The sequence below is a fragment of the Lactuca sativa genome, chromosome 4, assembly GCF_002870075.4.
Source record: "Lactuca sativa cultivar Salinas chromosome 4, Lsat_Salinas_v11, whole genome shotgun sequence".
NCBI classification, from domain to species: Eukaryota; Viridiplantae; Streptophyta; class Magnoliopsida; order Asterales; family Asteraceae; genus Lactuca; species Lactuca sativa.
Genome location: NC_056626.2, coordinates 72,625,611 through 72,647,973, shown reverse-complemented (window position 1 = coordinate 72,647,973; position 22,363 = coordinate 72,625,611). Strand labels below are relative to the sequence as shown.

At 38.8% G+C, this 22,363-nt stretch overlaps 2 protein-coding genes across 2 annotated transcripts; one reads left to right on the top strand and one right to left on the bottom strand.

Moving 5' to 3' along the window:
* The first annotated feature begins 10,399 nt into the window (after nt 1-10,399).
* LOC111886817 (uncharacterized) lies at nt 10,400-12,597 on the top strand. The gene has a single exon (XM_023883060.3). The coding sequence runs from the start codon at nt 10,453-10,455 to the stop codon at nt 12,349-12,351; it is 1,899 nt and encodes a 632-aa protein (XP_023738828.1). The 5' UTR covers nt 10,400-10,452; the 3' UTR covers nt 12,352-12,597.
* A 2,966-nt stretch (nt 12,598-15,563) lies between these two features.
* On the bottom strand, nt 15,564-17,589 carry LOC111886858 (metacaspase-4). Its single transcript, XM_023883105.3, has 2 exons — nt 17,151-17,589; nt 15,564-16,676 (listed from the first exon to the last, which is right to left on the bottom strand). Exons 1-2 carry the CDS (start codon nt 17,494-17,496, stop codon nt 15,766-15,768), a joined length of 1,257 nt encoding a protein of 418 aa, XP_023738873.1. The 5' UTR covers nt 17,497-17,589; the 3' UTR covers nt 15,564-15,765.
* Between the last annotated feature and the right edge of the window lie 4,774 nt (nt 17,590-22,363).

Below are 22,363 nucleotides of genomic sequence, written 5' to 3'. Positions count from 1 at the left end.
ACTAATCTTAATCTTTAGATAATTAAACAATATATTTTTATGAGGTTTAGTACTTAAGCGTAGGTGAGGTTGGAATGTATATTCACTTTTCCCTATATATATATATATATATATATATATATATATATATATATATATATATATATATATATATATATATATATATATATATATATATATATATATATATATATATATATAATTCTAGTCACATATAAATACACATATTCACTTTATTTTTTACCTACACAATACCTTTATTTTTCTCATCTTATCCATTTCATTTTTTACACACAACTCAACAAAAGTCACATTTAACCAACAATGGATCAAAACCCGAACACTCCTACTCCAAACACAAACACATACGCGCTATTCGATTTTGTGCAATATGAGGGCTACGTGAACCTCTTCAACTAGCAAAGTGTAACACCGTAAATTTCAAAACAATTTTTCGCATTTTATAAAAGCATAATTCATTTAGTATTCATAAAAACATCAGTGTTTGAAACTCAAATCCATAACATATAAAAATCCCAAGATCTCATAGCATAAAAATCTCGTGTGTGTACTGATCAGATCAGCGCCTTCCCGCGATCATCACTAGTACCTGAAACAAATAACACCAAACATTGTAAGCACAAAGCTTAGTGAGTTCCCCAAAATACCACACATAGCACATATTAGCCACTCGAGGCTATAACTCTGTGGGTCCGTGCACCCAAACTCTATGAACCCTCAGGTTCTAACTCTGTAAACATGCACAGCATAAATCACATAGAATAATGCAGTGCAACACATAACACATAAATAGCATACAAGCACTGTATCACATAACTCTAGTTACCTACTCAAGGTAAAGTATAGTGAGAAGACTCACCTCGCGTATTTCGATAACTCGCAAATCCCTGAAATCACTAGTGCTCGATCTCCCGAGCTATAGTCCTCCTATAACACAATACATCTCTAATTAACACTTTCTCAACTAAGGTTGACTAACCCTATCAAGTCAACACTGGTCAACTCTGGTCAATGGTCAACGGTCAACTCAACTCGCCGAGTCTGGCATGGACTCGCCGAGTCTCTACGGGGACCCGATTCCTCTGAGTCCCTTCCGACTCACCGAGTCACTCACCCGACTCGGTTACTCAAACCCTGGTTCGAAATCACTGAACAACCCGCACCAACTCGTCGAGTCTGGAAATTGACTCGGCGAGTGCATTCCATGCACAACCCCAAACGACCTTCTGAGGTCAGATCTGATTCAGTAACTCATAGATCCAGTCCTTCCAAGCTTATTCATCACGTAAAGTTCATGTCTTGGCGCTCATAACACACCTAATGACTCATAAATGGTGTTTTGACCTCAAGCACAAAGACCCCAATCCAAAACCTCCATGGATTCATAAAAAGCTTGGACAAATGGACACTCTGGACCTCCAAGGGTCCAGATCCAGAACCTAACTCGCTTAAGGGACCAAGGAAGCACTAGATCTAGCCACAAAAGGGCTCAATAAGCCCTAAATCAACATGAACATCACCATAACAGAAAATGGTTCGAAAATAGTACCTCAAACGTGATGTTCTGGACCTCAGATCTTCAGGAAGTTGATCCTCTTGTTTCCCCTTGGCTATAGCTTCCTTTCCCTTGCTAGATAACACCTCCAAGGTCAACAATGGCTCATTATCTCACTCCAAACGCTCAATCTCACTAGGGTTTCACTCTGGGGACTGGTGAGCACAAATGATGGCCATAAGGCCCTTTAAATAGGCCCCAAACCCGAGAAATTAGGGTTTCATTAAACAGCGCAGACTCGCCGAGTCCACCAATGTGACTCGTCGAGTCCAGTCATTAATCCGGGTGAGAAATCGCGTCTCTACTCGGCGAGTCTTCGCACCAAATCGCCGAGTTCTTCCACAAAACTCAAAATAAAATGAATAAATATAATACCTGAAATTTCGGATGTTACAATTCTCCCCCACTTGAATCTGACTTTGCCTTCGAAGTCTCATTCCTGAAATAGCTCCGGATGCTGCTCCCGCATCTCACGCTCTGGCTCCCAGGTCAACTCGGATCCCTTCCGATGTTGCCACTGAACCTGTACCAGAGGCACCTCCTTGTTCCCCAGAACCTTGATCTTTCGATCCACAATCGCAACTGGTCTCTCTGCGTAGTTCAGGATCGCATCCACCTGAATGTCCTCTAACGGCACTACCGCCGACTCGTCGGCTATACACTTCCTCAACTGAGGCACATGGAAGGTATTATGAATCCGCTCCAATTCCGCAGGTAGCTCCAAGCGATACGCTACCTTGCCCACCCTCGCGATCACTCTGAACAGCCCAATGTACCGGGGCCCTAGCTTACCCCTCTTCCTGAATCGGATTACTCCTTTCCAAGGAGATACCTTCAGGAGAACATAATCACCGACCTGGAACTCGAGCTCGGATCGATGTCTATCTGCATAACTCTTCTGGCGGCTCTGAGCGGTAAACAATCTCTGCCTGACCCGTTGTATTTGCTCTGTCGTCTGAAGCACAATCTCTGTGCTACCCATAACACGCTGCCCGACCTCTCCCCAGCAAATGGGGGTCCGACACCTCCTCCCATACAACAGCTCAAAGGGCGGCATACCAATGCTCGAATGATGGCTGTTGTTGTAGGAAAACTCTGCCAAGGGTAAATACGTGTCCCAACTCCCCCCGAAGTCCAACACACATGCCCGGAGCATGTCCTCAAGCGTTTGAATCATCCGCTCACTCTGTCCGTCAGTCTGGGGGTGATATGCGGTACTAAAATGCAGCCTAGTACCCAACTCCTCGTGAAACTTCTTCCATAATCTGGAAGTAAAACGCACATCCCGATCTGAAACAATCGAGATCGGCACTCCATGCCGAGATACCACTTCCCTCACGTACATCTCTGCTAATTTCTCTGTGGAAGAACTCTCACTGATAGCAATGAAGTGGGCGCTCGTTGTCAACCTGTCCACAATCACCCAAATTGCATTGACTCCCCTAGCAGTCCTTGGCAATTTGGTGATAAATCCATAGTAATCTATTCCCACTTCCATTCGGGAACCTCCAACGGCTGCAACTTACCATGCAGTCTATGGTGCTCGGCCTTAACCCTACGGCAGGTTAAGCACCTCTCCACAAACCATGCAACATCCCTCTTCATACAGGGCCACCAATACTCTCTCCTCAGGTCTAAATACATCTTAGTGGCCCCAGGATGGATCGAGAATTTCGACCGATGAGCCTCTTCCATCAAAATGGTACGCGTCCCTCCCACAAACGGTACCCATATACACCCTTGAAATGTTATAAGCCCCCGACCATCGGTAACGAACTCCGATACCAATCCAACAACTCGCTCTCTCTTTTGGTTCTCCAATCTCACGGCCTCAGCCTGTGCTCCACGAATGGCGTCCAACACCGGAGCCATCACGGTCAACCGCAAACATACATCTCGCAATGGGGCGCTCTCTGCCCTGCGACTCAGGGAGTCGGCTACCACATTAGCCTTGCCCGGATGGTACAGGATCTCACAATCATAATCCTTGACCACATCCAACCACCTCCTCTGCCGCATATTTAGGTTAGGCTGATCCATCAAATACTTCAGGCTCTTATGGTCCGTGTATATCGTACACCGAACCCCATATAGATAGTGACGCCAAATTTTGAGGGCGAACACCACTGCCCCCAACTCTAGATCATGGGTGGGATACCTCGTCTCATGAGGCTTCAGCTGCCTCGATGTGTATGCTATCACATTCCCTCTCTGTATCAGCACCGCTCCCAACCCCAAGTTCGACGCATCACAGTATACCACAAAGTCCTCCATCCCCTCCGGGAGGGCTAACACCGGGGCTTCGCATAACCTTTGGCGAAGCGTCTCAAAGGAGGCCTGTTGCTCGGGGCCCCATGAAAAAGCGACACCCTTCCGGGTTAACTTGGTGAGTGGCACTGCGATCTTAGAGAAATCCCTGATAAATCTCCGATAATAACATGCCAACCCTAAGAAACTCTTGATCTCGGAGGGTGACCTCAGCACCTCCCAACTCATCACTGCCTCAACTTTGGCCGGGTCGACCAATATCCATTTCTGGTTAACATGATGCCCTAGGAACTGGACCTCTCGCAACCAGAAATCACACTTGGAGAATTTGGCATAAAGTCTCCCCGATCTCAGAACTCCGAGGATCTCCCTCAAATGCTCCTCATTCTGCTCTCTAGATCTCGAATATACCAAAATGTCGTCGATGAATACAATCACCGACCGATCCAACATCGTCCTGCACACTCGGTTCATGAGATCCATGAACACTGTCGGGGCATTGGTGACCCGAAAGGCATCACCACAAACTCGTAATGCCCATAACGCGTCCTGAACGCTGTCTTCTGGATGTCCTCATCTCGCACCCTCACCTGATGATATCCAGACCTCAAATCAATCTTGGAGAACCAAGATGCTCCCTGCAACTGATCGTACAAATCGTCGATCCTCGGCAACGGGTAACGGTTCTTGACCGTCAGCTTGTTCAACTCCTGATAATCAATACACATCCGGTGTGAACCATCCTTCTTCTTGACAAAAAGGATAGGCGCTCCCCACGGCGAGCTGCTCGGCCGAATAAATCCCTTTCCCAGCAGCTCCTGAAGCTGCGAGGATAACTCTTGCATCTCTGGAGGTGCAAGGCGATAAGGCACCTTGGCAATAGGCGCGGCCCCCGGAACCAAATCGATACTAAACTCCACTTGCCTCACGGGAGGCACACACGGAAACTCCTCTTGAAATACATATGGGAACTCACGCACTATCAGAACCTCCTCAACTGACCTCGGTCTCTCTGAATCAACCCGCGTATCCATCACATACGCCACAAAGCCCTTACATCCCTGCTGTAGACACTGCCTCATCCTAGCGGCCGAACAAAACGCTGACCCAGAACGTGTACCCTCGCCGTACATCGTAAGAACTCCCCCACTAGGGTCTCGTATGGTCACCAGCTGCCGCTCGCAGTCGATAACCGCACCGAATCTGCTCAACCAGTCCATGCCCACAATGACACAGACATTACCCATCGCAATAGGAACCAAATCAATCGGGAACTCAACACCGAAAATCTCGAATACGCACCCACGGATCACCTCCGTGGCATATATCACCCTCTCGTCAGCTATGGAAACTCTCAAAGGCCGACTCAACGCCTCACGACTAATACTGATATGCTGACTAAAGGCCAAAGATACAAAAGACCGACTCGCACCCAAGTCAAATAACACCAAGGCAGGTACAAAATTCACAAGAAAAGTACCTACGCATAACATAATATAAGCATAATATCTCAACATCAAAATAAATACACGAAAGAATACATACCAGCCACGACATCGGGCGCTACGCGGACCTCCTCAGCGGTCAACTGAAAGGCTCTCCCTCGTTCCCTCGGCGTCTCGGCCTTCACTGGCCGACTCTCGGTAGCTCTGATGGCGGCAGGGGAAGATCCCTGAGGTGCTCCCTGAGCTGATCCCCGCAACTGCGGACACTCTGCCTTCCGGTGTCCGGTCTGGTTGCAGTGAAAACACACTGCAAACCCCTTGGGGCAGTCCTTGGCCATATGCCCCTCCTTGCCACACTTGTAGCAAGATCCAGCTCTACAAACTCCATCATGACCCTTGCCGCACTTTCCACAAGTGCGGCCCTTTTGGCTCCCTGATTTGGGATCAGCGGGCTTGGCCCGCTTGGCTGCCGGCTGGGACTGTGCCGGTCGCCGATCCCTCCCCTGAGACTCCGCCTCCTCCCTAGCCTGAGTCTCTAGCTCAATCTCCCTCTTCCGGGCATTTGCCTGAAGCTCGGCAAATGTCCGGTACGAGGAGTTCACCATGAACTCCCGAATGTCTCTCCTCAAGATACTCAAATATTGGCTCATACGTGCCTACTCGGTGGACACGTGCTCAGAGCAGAACATCACCCTCTCGTGGAACATCCTGGTAATCACCATAACAGACTCAGTATCCTGCTTGAGAGTCAGAAACTCCTGGGCCAAACGCTCCCTCTCCACCTGGGGAACGTACTCATCTTGGAACATGGCAGTGAACCTCTCCCAGGTCACTGCCGCAAGCTCAGCAGGTGTAAAGTGCGCCGTCACAAACTTCCACCAGTCCTTCGCTCCCAAGTGAAGCTGGTTCAGTGCGAACCAGACTCTCAAATGCTCAGGAGATGAGTAAGTAAAGAAACACCCCTCTATGTCTGAAATCCATCTCATAGCCGCCACTGGGTCCTGGGTCCCGTCAAACTCCGGTGGTTTTGTGTTGCTGAACTCTCGGAACAGCAACGCATCACCACCCTGCGGCCTCGCGGCAGCAATAGCTGCGGTGGCCGCTGCAACAACAGCCTCAGAAAGAGCAGCATAACGCTCGTCGAAAGTCTCAATCAACGTGGTCTTAATAGACCCAAACATCTCTGGTATCTCTGCCCTGATGGCCGCAGCCACCTCCTCATGGATGATCCGGCGGATCTCCTCATCACTGGCCCCACTGCTCTCTGGCATAAGACGTGTCCTCACCATGATCTACCTCTGAAATACAACATACGATAAATTAGAATCCATTCGAGCATACTCACACTCGACAACTCATCCCTCCTTGATCCTTGGCATTCCAAAGATTCTTACTTGGGTTGTACACCACCTCGGTGCTTTCAGTAGTACGGGCCCAATACTACTGTGCACACCGTATCTGAATACACCCCAAGTCCTCCTCTTCGGATCCCCAGTTCCAAGTACTCTGTTATGCATAATCCACTCTCTAACAGATCTCTCATAAGCTCCTCGCTGCTACCTACTCACTCTCAAGCATCTCATAGCAGGTCACCTCTCCCTAGGCTAAGGCATCACAAATCAGGCCACTCTAGTCTTAATAGCAGTACCTAGCCTACTCTAGCATGAGAATACATCATATCAATATCATAACACATAATATAAGGGTATCTTGGGAAATCACCGTTCGGGCGCGAACTGATCGTACACATGACTCTGCTCTGCGTTTTCAAAAAAAATCTTTTACTCTTTTTGAAAATATTTCTCAAATCCTCAGTTTGAGTTCAAATACACCCGAATGTGTACTCGAATCCCTCAAACCAAGGCTCTGATACCAACTTGTAACACCGTAAATTTCAAAACAATTTTTCGCATTTTATAAAAGCATAATTCATTTAGTATTCATAAAAACATCAGTGTTTGAAACTCAAATCCATAACATATAAAAATCTCAAGATCTCATAGCATAAAAATCCCGTGTGTGTACTGATCAGATCGGCGCCTTCCCGCGATCATCACTAGTACCTGAAACAAATAACACCAAACACTGTAAGCACAAAGCTTAGTGAGTTCCCCAAAATACCACACATAGCACATATTAGCCACTCGAGGCTATAACTCTGTGGGTTCGTGCACCCAAACTCTATGAACCCTCAGGTTCTAACTCTGTAAACATGCACAGCATAAATCACATAGAATAATGCAGTGCAACACATAACACATAAATAGCATACAAGCACTGTATCACATAACTCTAGTTACCTACTCAAGGTAAAGTATAGTGAGAAGACTCACCTCGCGTATCTCGATAACTCACAAATCCCTGAAATCACTAGTGCTCGATCTCCCGAGCTATAGTCCTCCTATAACACAATACATCTCTAATTAACACTTTCTCAACTAAGGTTGACTAACCCTATCAAGTCAACACTGGTCAACTCTGGTCAATGGTCAACGGTCAACTCAACTCGCCGAGTCTGGCATGGACTCGCCGAGTCTCTACGGGGACCCGATTCCTCTGAGTCCCTTCCGACTCACCGAGTCACTCACTCGACTCGGTTACTCAAACCCTGGTTCGAAATCACTAAACAACCCGCACCAACTCGTCGAGTCTGGAAATTGACTCGGCGAGTGCATTCCATGCACAACCCCAAACGACCTTCTGAGGTCAGATCTGATTCAGTAACTCATAGATCCAGTCCTTCCAAGCTTATTCATCACGTAAAGTTCATGTCTTGGCGCTCATAACACACCTAATGACTCATAAATGGTGTTTTGACCTCAAGCACAAAGACCCCAATCCAAAACCTCCATGGATTCATAAAAAGCTTGGACAAATGGACACTCTGGACCTCCAAGGGTCCAGATCCAGAACCTAACTCGCTTAAGGGACCAAGGAAGCACTAGATCTAGCCACAAAAGGGCTCAATAAGCCCTAAATCAACATGAACATCACCATAACAGAAAATGGTTCGAAAATAGTACCTCAAACGTGATGTTCTGGACCTCAGATCTTCAGGAAGTTGATCCTCTTGTTTCCCCTTGGCTATAGCTTCCTTTCCCTTGCTAGATAACACCTCCAAGGTCAACAATGGCTCCTTATCTCACTCTAAACGCTCAAGCTCTCTAGGGTTTCACTCTGGGGACTGGTGAGCACAAATGACGGCCATAAGGCCCTTTAAATAGGCCCCAAACCCGAGAAATTAGGGTTTCATTAAACAGGGCAGACTCGCCGAGTCCACCAATGTGACTCGTCGAGTCCGATCATTAATCCGGGTGAGAAATCGCGTCTCTACTCGGCGAGTCTTCGCACCAACTCGCCGAGTTCTTCCACAAAACTCAAAATAAAATGAATAAATATAATACCTGAAATTCCGGATGTTACACAAAGCTCACCACAACTACCATTTTTCGGCAACCTTTTCAATCCCGCCTCACCCTCACTACAATTCCCTACATCTCCTTAAATGCAACAAGATACAAACCTTCCACAATACGTTTTCAACACCGATGCTTCCATGCTACAAACAACCACACAACCACCACCTACGTAAGAAATGGTTGGTGAGACGCAAGCGGGGGGTAGTTGAAAACCAACGGGCAAAAAAGGGATAACAAAAAAGAAAGGGAAAGAGGTCGCAGTCGAGGTGGAGCAAACGAAAGAACCTCAAACATGGTGGGCACTGGAGGAAGAGAATGCGTTGGCGGTGTCATGGTACGGGACATCGGAAACCCCAACTTTAGGAAACGATATAAGGAGAGTTGCTTTTTGGGAAGTTGTGATCGAAAATTTTCGCATCATTTTGAAGAAGGACAACACATACCACAATCACGATATGCTTAGTAGCAAGTTGACTCAAATAAGCCGAAAGTGCACAAAGTTCAATTCCATCTACAACAAACTTTCTTCGCACAAGCAAAGTGGTGTCAATGGTTTCAATGTTTTTAGAGCCGTGAGGATGGAATATCACGTGCAAATGGGTCACGTTTTTTAGCACGAAAAAATTTGGGAGATTGTGAGGCAAGACCCAAAATGGATTTAAACTACAACATCATCGGAACAACAATCAAAGAGGTCTCGTGGTTCGGGTTCGGTTGACATTTTCGACGCACGCACGAACATCGACATCAACGTCGAAACCGATGAGCTCTCGGATGACCTCAACGACATCTAAGAAATCTCTCTGCAACGACGAACGATAGGGCGTGACAAAGCAAAGCGCGTTCAACAACATGCAGATGAAAGTGAAAGTAGGCTTCGAGAGCACGCAAAAATGAAAACAAAATTCGGCGCCCACACCGTAATCACAAATAAAAGATATGAATTGCAATGAGAGCATTTGGAGTTCCTTCGTCAGGAAACCAAGCAAGATCGCATGACAAAGGATTTGGCAGTTCTTGGCACTAGCCAGGAAAATATGGAACTACGACAAACGCAATTGCTCTGAAAGATGGAGCAAATCAAGAAGAAATGGTTGGGCTACGATTTTTATGTTTTTTTAATTTAGAAGTATAGTATTTTTTGTTCATTGTTTTTTTTATATCATTTTTAGTTTTTAAACGTTATTTTTAATTTAGAATTTAATTAAATTACATATGTTATTAGTTTATATGTTTTTTATAAGCATTGTGACATAAATAAATATAAATAGAAAAATTGGAAAAATAGAAATTAAAAAAATCAAAAATAAATAAATAAATAAATAAAATAAGGGGTATTATAAAATGCTATTTAATGTTACATATTTTTATATGTTTATATTTAACTTTTATAACACTGTAAATGAATAGGATGGTGAAGCAAGAATTACTAATCTAATCCACGTTGACTGAAAATTGATACCGTAACATTATCATTCGGAAACCAGACTTACCCGGTCTCGTTTGATGAGTTTACTTTCATAATATCGGTCGTCGCTCACCAAAAAAAATTATAATAAAAAAATCATAAGGTTATATATAGTCAACTTCTAGACAAGAAGAATATCGATCTACTAGGAAAAAGCTGGCATAATCTGACTAATTCCATGGCCACTTGCACCACAACTTCTATTAAACTATCTTTATATAGTTTCTTCTCCATGGCACCCACAAGGACGTGCAGGGAGAAAGAAAAAAGAAAAAGATGGAGCAGGGGTACAAGCATTTCAGCCACTCGCACAACCTGATCATGCACCAACTGCCTGAAGGTGTCGATGTCTCCTGCTCCGGTTGCAACTCTTCCGGCGACGGCACTGTGTACATTTGCTGGCAATGCAACTTCTTCCTACACGAGCAATGCTACAGGGCGACACGATCTTTGAAACACCCATCACACCCTCCTCATCCTCTCACCTTGGTTCCTTACCCTACTTACCCTTCTAATTCCTTCTACTGCAATTCCTGTGAAATCATCGGAACTGGGTTATCTTATTCCTGTGCTCATTGTGAGTTTGACCTTCATGTTCAATGCGCTTATTCCATTTCAAGAGCTACCAGTTTCCAGAAAGCTCATCACTACCCTACAAATTATTACGATCCTCATCACCAAGAACTAGTTCCACCAACCACAGCTCACAATAATGTCTCCTATGTTTCTGTTCCCGATAATCTTCATCAACATCCACTCACAGCTTCTCAGAATCATTACATAGATCCCAATCCGCATTATGTTTCTATTCCTAATCCCATTATTAACGAGCAATATCATTCCACGGGTCAAAATGGGCATTCAGTTTCCATTCCCACTACTTCTCAGTATCCGATTACTAGTTCCCAGTATCCTTCCATGGCTGAAGCTGGGCCTTCTGTTTCTATCGCTGCTGATCCTATTATGAGTGCTCAATATCCTTCCATGGCTCAAACCGAACCTTCTGTTTCCATTCCCACTAGTTCTCAGGATCCTGTAATCAGTGCCCAATATCCTTCCATGGCTCAAACCAGACCTTCTCTTTCCATTCCCGTTAGTTCTCAAGATCCTGTTGCCAGTGCCCAATATCCTTCCATGTCTCAAACCGGACCTTCTGTTTCCATTCCCACTAGTTCTCAGGATTCTATCACAGGTACTCAATATCCTTTGATTGCTCAACCTAGACCTTCTGTTTCTATTCCCGCTAGTCCTGCAAATCATGTTAATAACACAGGAGATTCTTCAAAGCCTCCTTCTGTTTCCATTCCCACTAGTTCTCAAAATCCAGTAACTAGTCCCCAGTATCCTCCCGTAGATGTCTCTTCTGTTTCCATTCCTACCAATAACCTAAATCCCATAACTAGTGACCAAAAATTTAACATGGCTCAAAACATTGCTGCTTCCGTTTCTGTTCCCGGTGCTTCTCCTAATTATCAACCTGAAAATCATGTTCAATCTGGTCAAAACCAATCGAACCATAAAGGAATCATGCATTTCAGTCACCCTCACAGTTTATGTATGATCAACTTACAAGATGAAGATAAGGAGATCGAATGTTCAGGATGTGAAGAAACTCTAGATGGAAAGGGCTATTCATGTGCTGAACCAAATTGCAACTTTCATCTTCATGAATCATGCTTCCAACTGAAACAACAGATCCAACACAAGTCACACCCGGAACACCCTCTAACTCTCCTCCCATTAGCACCTTACAACAATGAAAATGGTGAATTTACTTGCAATGCATGTTTTAGTGATGGTACAGGTTTTACCTATCACTGTTCTGTTTGTAAATTTGATCTACACATCCAGTGTGTAAGCTTACCTGAAACAGTGACAAGGAGCGATCATGAACACATACTTAAACTGTATTACTCATGTCCAGTGAAAGGTGAAGAGTACACATTCTCGTGTGATGTTTGTCATGTGGATGTCCAAAAGGATCGTTGGACTTACTACTGTGAATCATGTGATTATGGTACGCATTTAGGTTGTGTGGATTGTGAAGAATGTGTTGCAGACAGTATTCTTGATACCCAAATGCAGCTCCAGAGGCTTCAGTTTCAATTGGAAATGTCTCGACAGAATGCCCAGTTGGTTGCTAGTATGGGTGCAAGCCTGTTAAGCTTGGTTTAGCTACACATTGAGATGAAATTTCGGCTGCAACCTGGGGACTCTTTTTAGTTATATTATCCTGATCCATGTTAACTTTCTCTCTTTCCTTGATGAGACTTCAATATTATCGGGTACTGTTATTTGTGTTATGGGTTCATGAAGTACACACATTCAGAATGTGTTATCTGTTCGTTCGTATTTTGAGTTTAGTTGTATAAAGCATTTTTTTAATCTAAATTTGATCTTGGTGCTGTATCACTTAAAATATCCAAGACCCTCATTCAATCTTCTTATCAGTTTACTCAAGTCATAGCAATCTGAATTATAGAAAGGTGATGTCGAAACTACAAAAATTATAATGGTATTAAGTACTTAGTCGGACTATGAAACTATGGGAAAGTACGCTACTGGCCAGGTTGTGATAGTTGAAATGTAATCTAGACTTAGGGTTAGTTTAGGAATTTTAAGAAGTAACTAATGATGTTAAGAAGGCAATTACATTTAGTAAAAGAAGTTAGTGTTAGAACCGTTAATTTTTAGTGATTAATCATCAACCATAGTGATTGGTCACCAACCATTGTGTTGGTACAATGTAACTGTCATATATATATATATATATATATATATATATATATATATATATATATATATATATATATATATATATATATATATATATATATATATATATATATATATATATATATATATATATATATATATATATTAAAAATCGGTTTGAACCGGCCGGTCAAACCGGTTGGACCAGGAACCGGGGAGGAAACGGTTCAACTATCACTGGTTTTACATTGATTTCTGAATCAGATTAAACCAGCCGGTTTTAGAAAAAACCGGTTGAACCGGTCAAAATAAACTGGTTGAACCAGTTAAACCGAATAAACACACATTAAAAAAACAATTTACATAATAAACTTTGGTGATTATTTTTTCATATCTATTTAGTTTTTCTCTAAATAAAAACATATAGTAAATATTATAAAGTTTTTTGATGTGTTTGTATTCATTTAAAACTATTTTTCATTACGGCATTATAATTTTTTTTTAACGTATATGGATTGATGTAAAACACTAAAACTTATGGTTATGTGTTATTTTAATATATTTGGATTCATCTACAACTTATTTTTATGTGTATTTTTAATGTTTAAATTTGTAGACATCAAATTCATAGTTTATATATGTATGTATGTGTAGGAAAATAGGAAAAAAAAACATGAAAACTATAGAAACCGGTTGACCCGGCAGTCGAATCAGTTAAACCGGTTGAGCCGGGAACCGGTCACCATACCGGTTCAATTAAAAAACCGGCTTTTAAAATATTGATATATAGGAAGTGGGAAGATATATTGATAAGGCTAGAGAGATTGATGTCTAAAAATAATGTCACATACGCCTCACGTAGGTTTTGTCACACCTCTTCAAAAGTTTGTCACTTAGAAGGCACAGTTTTCCACTTTTGTCATGCTAATTTTTTATCTAAAATTCATTTATATAAAAAATAATCAATTTAAACAGACTAATTTTTACAAAAATTTACGTTACATTAACTACAATGGAAATTACAACACACTTAAAAAATACATCATAGAAATTAAAATTACGAAACATAGAATTTAAAATATGAAATATAGATAGACCTATATATTATATATATTTTTTTTTCAATTTCCTTATTGGCCTTTAATGCCAATATTTTTCGCATGCGATAAGGTTATTAGTATTTTTTTGTGAAGATCGTCATGTCACGAGATTTTTCCTTCTCTTTTGCGACACTCAAGTATTGCTCTAAAGTAGCTTTCAAATTGTCCATTTTTCTTGTCATTTGTTCGATGTCACTCGAACTACTTGTGTTCTTTTTACCCTTTCGTTTAGCTTGGTCTCTTCTCATGAGACGACTAGCTCTTGGAACCTCAATAGGCTTAACCTTATTGAGGTCAATCACGCCATGAGCATCCGACGATTGGCTGTGAGTGGTTTCGGATGTTTTGATTTTTTTAGAAGAACCGCCCGTGAACAATTCCGAAGTTTGGATATCTTACCACTTTTTGATATCTTCACAACATTCCAAACATGAACTTTTGAGTGAAAAATACTCAAAAAGATGATGAAAGACAAACGTTTTTGGAGTTTTTGGATTGGAAGGGGAAGTCATTTTTTCACAAATATCATGATATTTTGAGTGAAAATGGAAGATTGTAGTGTGGTATAGAATAAGGTAGCGAATGGTATTTATATTGGTTGAAAAATAAATAAAAATGATTAAAAAACAAACAAACGGTATAAAATTTAGAAAAATGGTAACAATTCTCAAATTTGATTATCCTTCTCTTTCTTTCTCATTGCCATTAATTTACGGAGTTTAGCCATCGAACTCGGCATGCTGAGTTGGTAGCGCAGTGTTCACCAAGGCCAGCTTGGATATGTCAAGTTTCGCCGAGTTCCACTCTGCCCAGCATGATAAAAGTTTGCACTTTTCATAGAAGAGACCTCGGATAGGGCATATCATAACTCATACATATAACCATCTTGTGAAATGATGTAAAACGCATATACGAATAAGATTTAAGTTAAAGATATTACCATTTCTTGGTTGTTCTTTTTTTTGTAGATCATAAACCCTATTATAAATCGAACACGAGCGAGGGTTGTTTTGTTTATTTAAAAAATTACATTGTTTATGTTTGTTCGTATATGTTCGTGAACATGCTAAACGAACAACCATAAAAAAACAGAGATAAATAAACATATATAAACATAATTGAAACTTAAATAAACGAACGTTCACGAACATAATTGAACAAACAAGATCATTGTTCATGTTCGTTCATTTAACTAAACGAACGAGAATTTGTGTTCATATTCGTTCATTTATTAATTAAACGAACATAAATGAACTTCTCATTGAACGATTCACGAACAGATCGTTAAACATTTTGTTCACTTAGAACCCTAGTTAAAACCATTTTGCAAAATGTTTATAAGTTCGAGAAACCCATAAATGCATTAGGGCTAATCTCAATTATTTTTTTTATTCTTGTAGAAGAAAAATAAATAACATTTTTTTAATGAGACTTTTTTCAAAAATCAAAAGGCACTTTGGTCTACCATTTTAAAATTAAATTTAGTGAATAACTTTTTCATTTCTTATTCAAGAAGTTTAGACCATATTTCCAAGTACGCACTTCTTATACGGATTATACCTAAAAAAAAAAGAACATAACAGAAGTTTACATTATAAACTTTTAAAAACGTAACATACACAATACAACTCAAATCAACAAACTTGATCCAAATTTATTTCCCAAAAACCACCATGAAAAAGTAAAAAGTTAAAACACACCAAAAAGAAAAGTTTACCTCACAATTCACAAATATCATAATAACAGATCTCGATCAATACAATAGCGCCACAGCTTAGCACAAAAAAGAAGCCCTGACATGATTATCATCGCAATAAAGACCTGGGTGTTGAGTAAACCCCTGTTTCTTCAACAACTTCCTCGCTTTTGTCACCAGATCATAATTACTAACACTACCATCAGATTCCTCAATAATCGTCTGAATCGCATTGCTAAGAGCTCCGTAAGCCTGATCTTTATTTCCAGACGGGGTGGCGTCCGCCGACGTCTCATGGGTCTGGCAACCGCTGATCAGAATCCCATTTTCCGGCATCTCCTTTTTCTTAGATCCGGCGTAGGCTTCTTCCTTCCTTCCAACCCCTGTTTCCATGGCAGGTTTTGCGTAATCCGAGTCGTTTTCCAGTTTTTGCTTTAGGAATTCCTGAGCCAGACCTCCGACCATTCCAAAAAACCCACCACCACTGCCGCCGTCTTCGCCGCTGTTGTTACCTTGGAACCTGTCTAAGAGGACTTTCATGAACTTCTTCACCTTTGGACTGGAATCCTCACCAAATATATCAAACAATGTTGGTCTCACTTTCCCGACATCTATATCGTCTCTCCCGGTTTTTTGCTTCAGTATTTCGATTAGGGTTGAAAGAGGCAAAGATTTGTTCTTCACTTCATCATCGCCTTCATAAGCTACTTCTTCTTCTACTTCCTCTTCTTCCTCGCGATTTTTATGGCGGAATGCAGAAGGGATGTGAATGCCCCGGGATTCTAGTGCACCTTCAGCGGTTTTATGCAAAAAGCTACTTAGTTTAAAACCTGATCCGCTTCCTTCGTTTTCCTCTGGATTGTTTTTGTAGCTCTCACCGATCTGTTCTTTAGCCTCGTCGATTAGTCCACCACTGTGGCATGAATCTGATATAATGGTGATTCTGCAACCATGGGGGACTCTATCCACAAGGTCCCTGAAGTCGTCATCTGTAATCACGCACAAGAATACAACACGAATATGGCTATCATAAGTGAATTCTCTAAATTCAATATATCGTTACTAAATTATACAGTGTTAATGAATTCATACAGATCTAGTAATTGCAAAAATAAAAGTAATCCAGAACGAAAACAATTTTTAGGCATGATCCCGCAGTTCCTGACCTGGTCATGGTAATGTTTTCAGATTTATAAAAATTGAAGATAGTTTCTAAGGACTTTCATCCACATAATGCATTTGAGAATCGATGATAGACGCACGATAAATATGAATGCCTAGAATTTAGAACAGGTCGCTAGATGATCGGAAGAACTTAGTTTTAACCATTTGTTAGAACTTGAAGTCAAACTACTAAATCACTCATAAAACTCCTAAATCCAGTGATTTCGAGATATAATTCACTAAAATAAAGATCAAATTCTAATCAATCGCAAGAACATCAATCGAAGCAAGTATTATACCGTTAATTAGGTTGAAGTCGCTGGGAACGATACACTCGTCATATCCGGTATCGTCATCGTCACCGGTTTCTGCGGGAAGGCGAGTACCGTGTCCGCTGTAATGAACAACGAGGAAGTCGCCGGGCTCCGCCGATTGTACGAGTTCATCGAGCGCTTGGCGGATGTTACGGCCGGTAGGCTGGGTATAGGAGTCGTCTGCATCGATAAGGACTTTGATATCGTCTTCGGAGAATCCGTAACGGTCAACAAGACAACGATACATTCTCTTGACATCATTGATGCATCCCCTGAGCTCCGCCTTGGTTCCGGCGTAGTTGCATCCAATCAACACCGCTTTCTTCCCCATTTCTTGGTTTACACACACAACTCAATTATTGTGTCTTGAATTCGATTGGGATCTGTTTGGCCAGTGGGAGTAGGATTTCCACGTTTTGATGTCCCCACGACCCTTTTGACCTTTATATTAAAAAAAAAAAAGTTAATTAAAAGATAATTCGTATTATCTGTAATTGACCAACAATCGTTACTAAATATTTAATGAACCTGTGGCATAATTTTATTATTTTTGATGATTTGCATTGTAATATAAATATAAATACATTGAATATTTAACTAATTCACATAATAACTCATCGTGACAAGCTAGTACGAATATTTGTTCCAAGTGATAAAGTCGTTATTTTGTTTTATATTAAGAAAAACGTTTTAAATATTAAAATAACAATAACAATGTAATAAATTTCTATAAAACTATAGATAGCAATAGTTTCTATGTTAGACCTTTCGTAAAGCTTACCACGAAGTACTTCGTGGTCTAGGTGGTCACGAGTGTGGTTCGTGCACACCAGCTCGAACTTTTTTGATAGTTCGTGATCGTTGTGATTCGTGAAGCCAAAGACGAGTAGCAACGCCCAATCACATGTATTTGCTATTTGACTCTTCTTTGACCATGTATAACGGCTATTTCGGAATTTTTTTTATTTTTATTTTATTGAAGTTTTTATCTATACATACCACTACAAATTTTCTAATATTTCATACAATTTTTCTCTCTGTTTATTCACATTCATACATTTGTGTTGCTTAATCTTTCAAAAACCATGGCTCCAAGAAGGATGAATTGGTCAGAAGAGAAAGAAGAGAAATTAGCACAAGCATGGGTGATGGTTTTAGAATAAAGAGATAGTCAAATATCTAGTATTTTTTGGGGTAAAGTTCAAAGCATTTTCTATGGCTTAATAGGTTATCTAAGTTGAAATATTGATGACATATGTTTGAAGTGGCGAGATATGAGGGTTAAATATTGCGAGTTCGATGGAATTTACAATTTTTTTATAAATAATATACACAAAGACGATATCGATCTGGTTAATGTAGTCATGGATCAATACAAAACACAAATCACAAACGTTTTGCACATCTCGAAAGCTTGGCAAAAGTTGAAGAATTCTCCAAAATGGAAAAACATTGTTTAAAACAAATAGGGTTAAGGGTAGTTGTTGTGTTTGCATTTTTTATGTTTTTGTCTATTTTATTTTAAGTTGTCGTTTTTTAATTTATGTTATATCTTTTTATTGAATAAAAAACTAGTTTAAAAAAATATATCTTTTTATTGTATTTTCATTGTATTTTTTAATTAAATTTAATTAAAAAAAATGTCGAGTGGTTTGTTAGCTGTAGTTATCTTATGGTTTTAATGATAAGATGTGGTGAATTTAGGGGTGTTCGTTTGGATGGATCGGTTTAATCCGATCCGATCAAATAAATCCAATTAGATTTCGTTTTTCAAAACATGGATCCGAATAATCCAAACTAAATTCAAATCCAATACGATCCAACCAAATTACAATTCGGTTGAATTATTTTTTCAATTTGGTTTTTAAGAGGTGAGGCATTTGAAAAATATATAACATAAAGTATCAACCAACTCTATAAAAGTAAATAAAAAAAACGTTTTAGTTATGAATTATAATTTATAAACAACTATTAAGTAAAATTGATTATATTTTAATATTTCTTTGACAAAAAACTTTTGATAAGAAGTGTATATTAAGGTATTATATTGAATGAAAGTTTCTAATACTTAAACAAATAATTTAGTAATTTTATAAATCATTAAAGATATATATTATAAATAAATAATAAGTTGTTATTCGGTTTTTTTGAACTATTCGGTTCTTATTTCATAAACCAAAACCAATCTAAAATCCAAAATAATAATTCGGTTTAACTAAAAATCAATCCAAAAATCTGAATATCCAAACCAAATAGTCAAACCCAAATTGTCAAATTAGACAATTCGGTTATAACCAAATAGTGAATAGCCCTAGTGGTGATGAGGTGAAACTCACTACTATAATGGTTAGTGGTGGGTATTTTCCGAACTTTGATTTTAAGGTTTCTATTTCCAACCAAACTTTATTTTTTATATTTAAATAGTATAAAAATGGTACTAAATATTTCATCTATATATCACTAATTACTGATGAGTATTACGATAGACCTTAAATGTATAATATTCTAACTTAGATTTTGAGGTTTGTATTTCCGACCAAACTTCATTTTTTATATTTAAATAGTATAAAAATGGTACTAAATATTTCATCTACAATATTATAATTTTTTATATTCTTTTTTACATTAAAAATATATTTTCCAGTGTATTTTTTTATTTTTTTAAGTTTTACATAGATTGTTAAAAAAAAAATTACTTATTAGTTTTATACATGTTTATTTATATATTTGTTGTTGTAAAAACGTTTTAAAACATATTATTATAAATTATTATTTTTTGTATATTATTAGTTCCAATTACTTGTTATTTGATTAAAGCGACTTTCGGTCAAATAAAAAAGCTATATTTGAAACATAAAGATTAGGTTTGATATTTATAATTGATTAATATCGATTTTTTTAGAACAGATTGTGTATGTTTCAACTACCCTACTTCTAAACCTTTGTCTTTCATCCAATGGATTTGAACCCTTAATAAATTGCTTGAAGGCAGTGGTTGAACAAAATCTCAAAGGCTTGCACAATTTTTCTAGGGGTTATATTAAACAAAATTTATATTACACTATTGAAGGTGGTATGTGCTACCTCGTGCTATATTCTGAAGCCCATATCCATTAACTCTTGTTACCGCTAGCCAAGACTCTTTCATAATTAATATCTACTTTAATAAATGAAGATCAATTTTGTCACATGTCAATCTCTCATGAGTTTTGATACTTGTCATTTTGTGGTATTTTTGAAATAAATAATATCCACATGTCAACTTTTGGTTTTTTTCAATTTTAAAAATTAAAAGTCATATATTACTTATAGTTATATATGTAAAATATTAATTGTAATAAATGTGATTGTAAATTACAATAAATATTTTTTTTCTTTTTTTATTTTGAATATTTATTTCAAAAAATATTAAAGGTTTACATATTATTTTTTAATATTTTTGAATCAACCCATGTAATACATGGGTTTCACACCTAGTCAATTTAATATATAACATAATATTATAATTAATAGTTATTACATTTAGAATACACCTAATCATATTTAATAAACTACAAGTCAATAAATATAAACTTGAGGGACTAAAAGTATAAAATAAAGTTTAACATCACCTTCTTATAAATGAATATTATTCTAAGGCTAGGTTTTACAAAAGTCCATGAGATTATGGATTTTGCAGCCTTATGAGGGAATTGCCTAAAGAAAAAGAAGATTTTGATTGGTATATGTTATAGCACCTTCTTGAGTTTATAGAAAGCAAGAAATGACAGAGTTTTTAATAGGTTAAAGAACTACCCTGTGATGGTTGTTAAGTGTATTCAAGCTTCAAGTTTTATGTGGTTCAAACATAGGAGTGGGTTTGAAATCGGAGATTGTATAGAATGGAGAAGATGCTAATTTCTTGTATAATTCCCTATACGTTATATTTCCCTAGCCTAGCTCCTGGCTAGGCGTGACATATTTTCTTTAATATAATCATTTGTCGGTTCCAAAAAAACACCAAATTTGAGGTTATGTTATTCATTTACACCAAAATTATGGAAATTAAGTGAGGTTGAATATGACTTTACACTATTTTGATGTAAAAAATGAGATATGGTGTTGAAGTGGAGACACTCTTAAGATTATGACTCTAAATAAACTGAACGTTCAGTAAAACTTTCGTGAAACCTGTTTCACAGAATTTTACTTATGTTCGTTATTTAATGAAAAAATTAACTGATATATTCACTAAAATCCTAATATGTTCAGCAATTTGACAAAAATATCATAAACTTTATTTTTATTTTTAACAGCAAAGTCCTACCTACCGGTAGTTTTTGACACGTTACCCTTTTTCCGGTTAGCCAGTAATTAGGACTTCACTGTCCAAAAAATAAAGTTTATGACTTTTTTGTCAAATCGTCAAATAGGACTTTACTGTCAAAAAAATAAAGTTTATGACTTTCTTATCAAATCGATGAAATATTAGGACTTTAGTGTATATATCCATTTTTTTCGGTTAGAAATTTAATGGTATTATAGTCTCAGTGGCGGTTCTCTTTGGGTGCCCACAGTGGCACCGACAACCATTGCTTTTTCTGTATGCACTGTAAAATTTTCGAATTTTTTCTTTTTTTCTACTATAAAATGTACCACCGGCAACACCTACTACGGCATCCTGCATCCGCTCTTAGATAGTCTTTAAGCATAAGAGTTATTGAAAACTGCTATAGTCAGCTAGATCATATTGAAATCATTAATGTTTGCTTCTTGTTAAATAGTTTTTTTAATCTCAACAAACCAACATTGAAAAAAATAGAGATAATCAAGAAATAAAAAATTAAAAAAACTAGGGTTGTGTTGGTTTTTTGCAGTCCTAAAAATGGAGAACAAAGAAATCGGAAAAAAAAAGTCATTCTTATCCCTTCTCCATATTCACACCATTTTGACTAGACGTGTGTTATTTTTGTTTGTACAATTTGTCTTCTCGTTTCAGTTCAAGATTTGGTGGGGAACCAAAAAGAAAGCTTTACAAGTCTTCTTACACTCTCTTGCTCTCTCTTTTGCATTTGTTTCCCCTGATCATGATTGTATTAGGGTAAAGATGATGATGGTAAGAAAAATAATTGTGTTATGACGAAAATCACAATTAAAAGTTCTTAGGCTACAAAAATACACTAAAGTCTCATTATTTTCAACGAATTGATAAAAAAGTC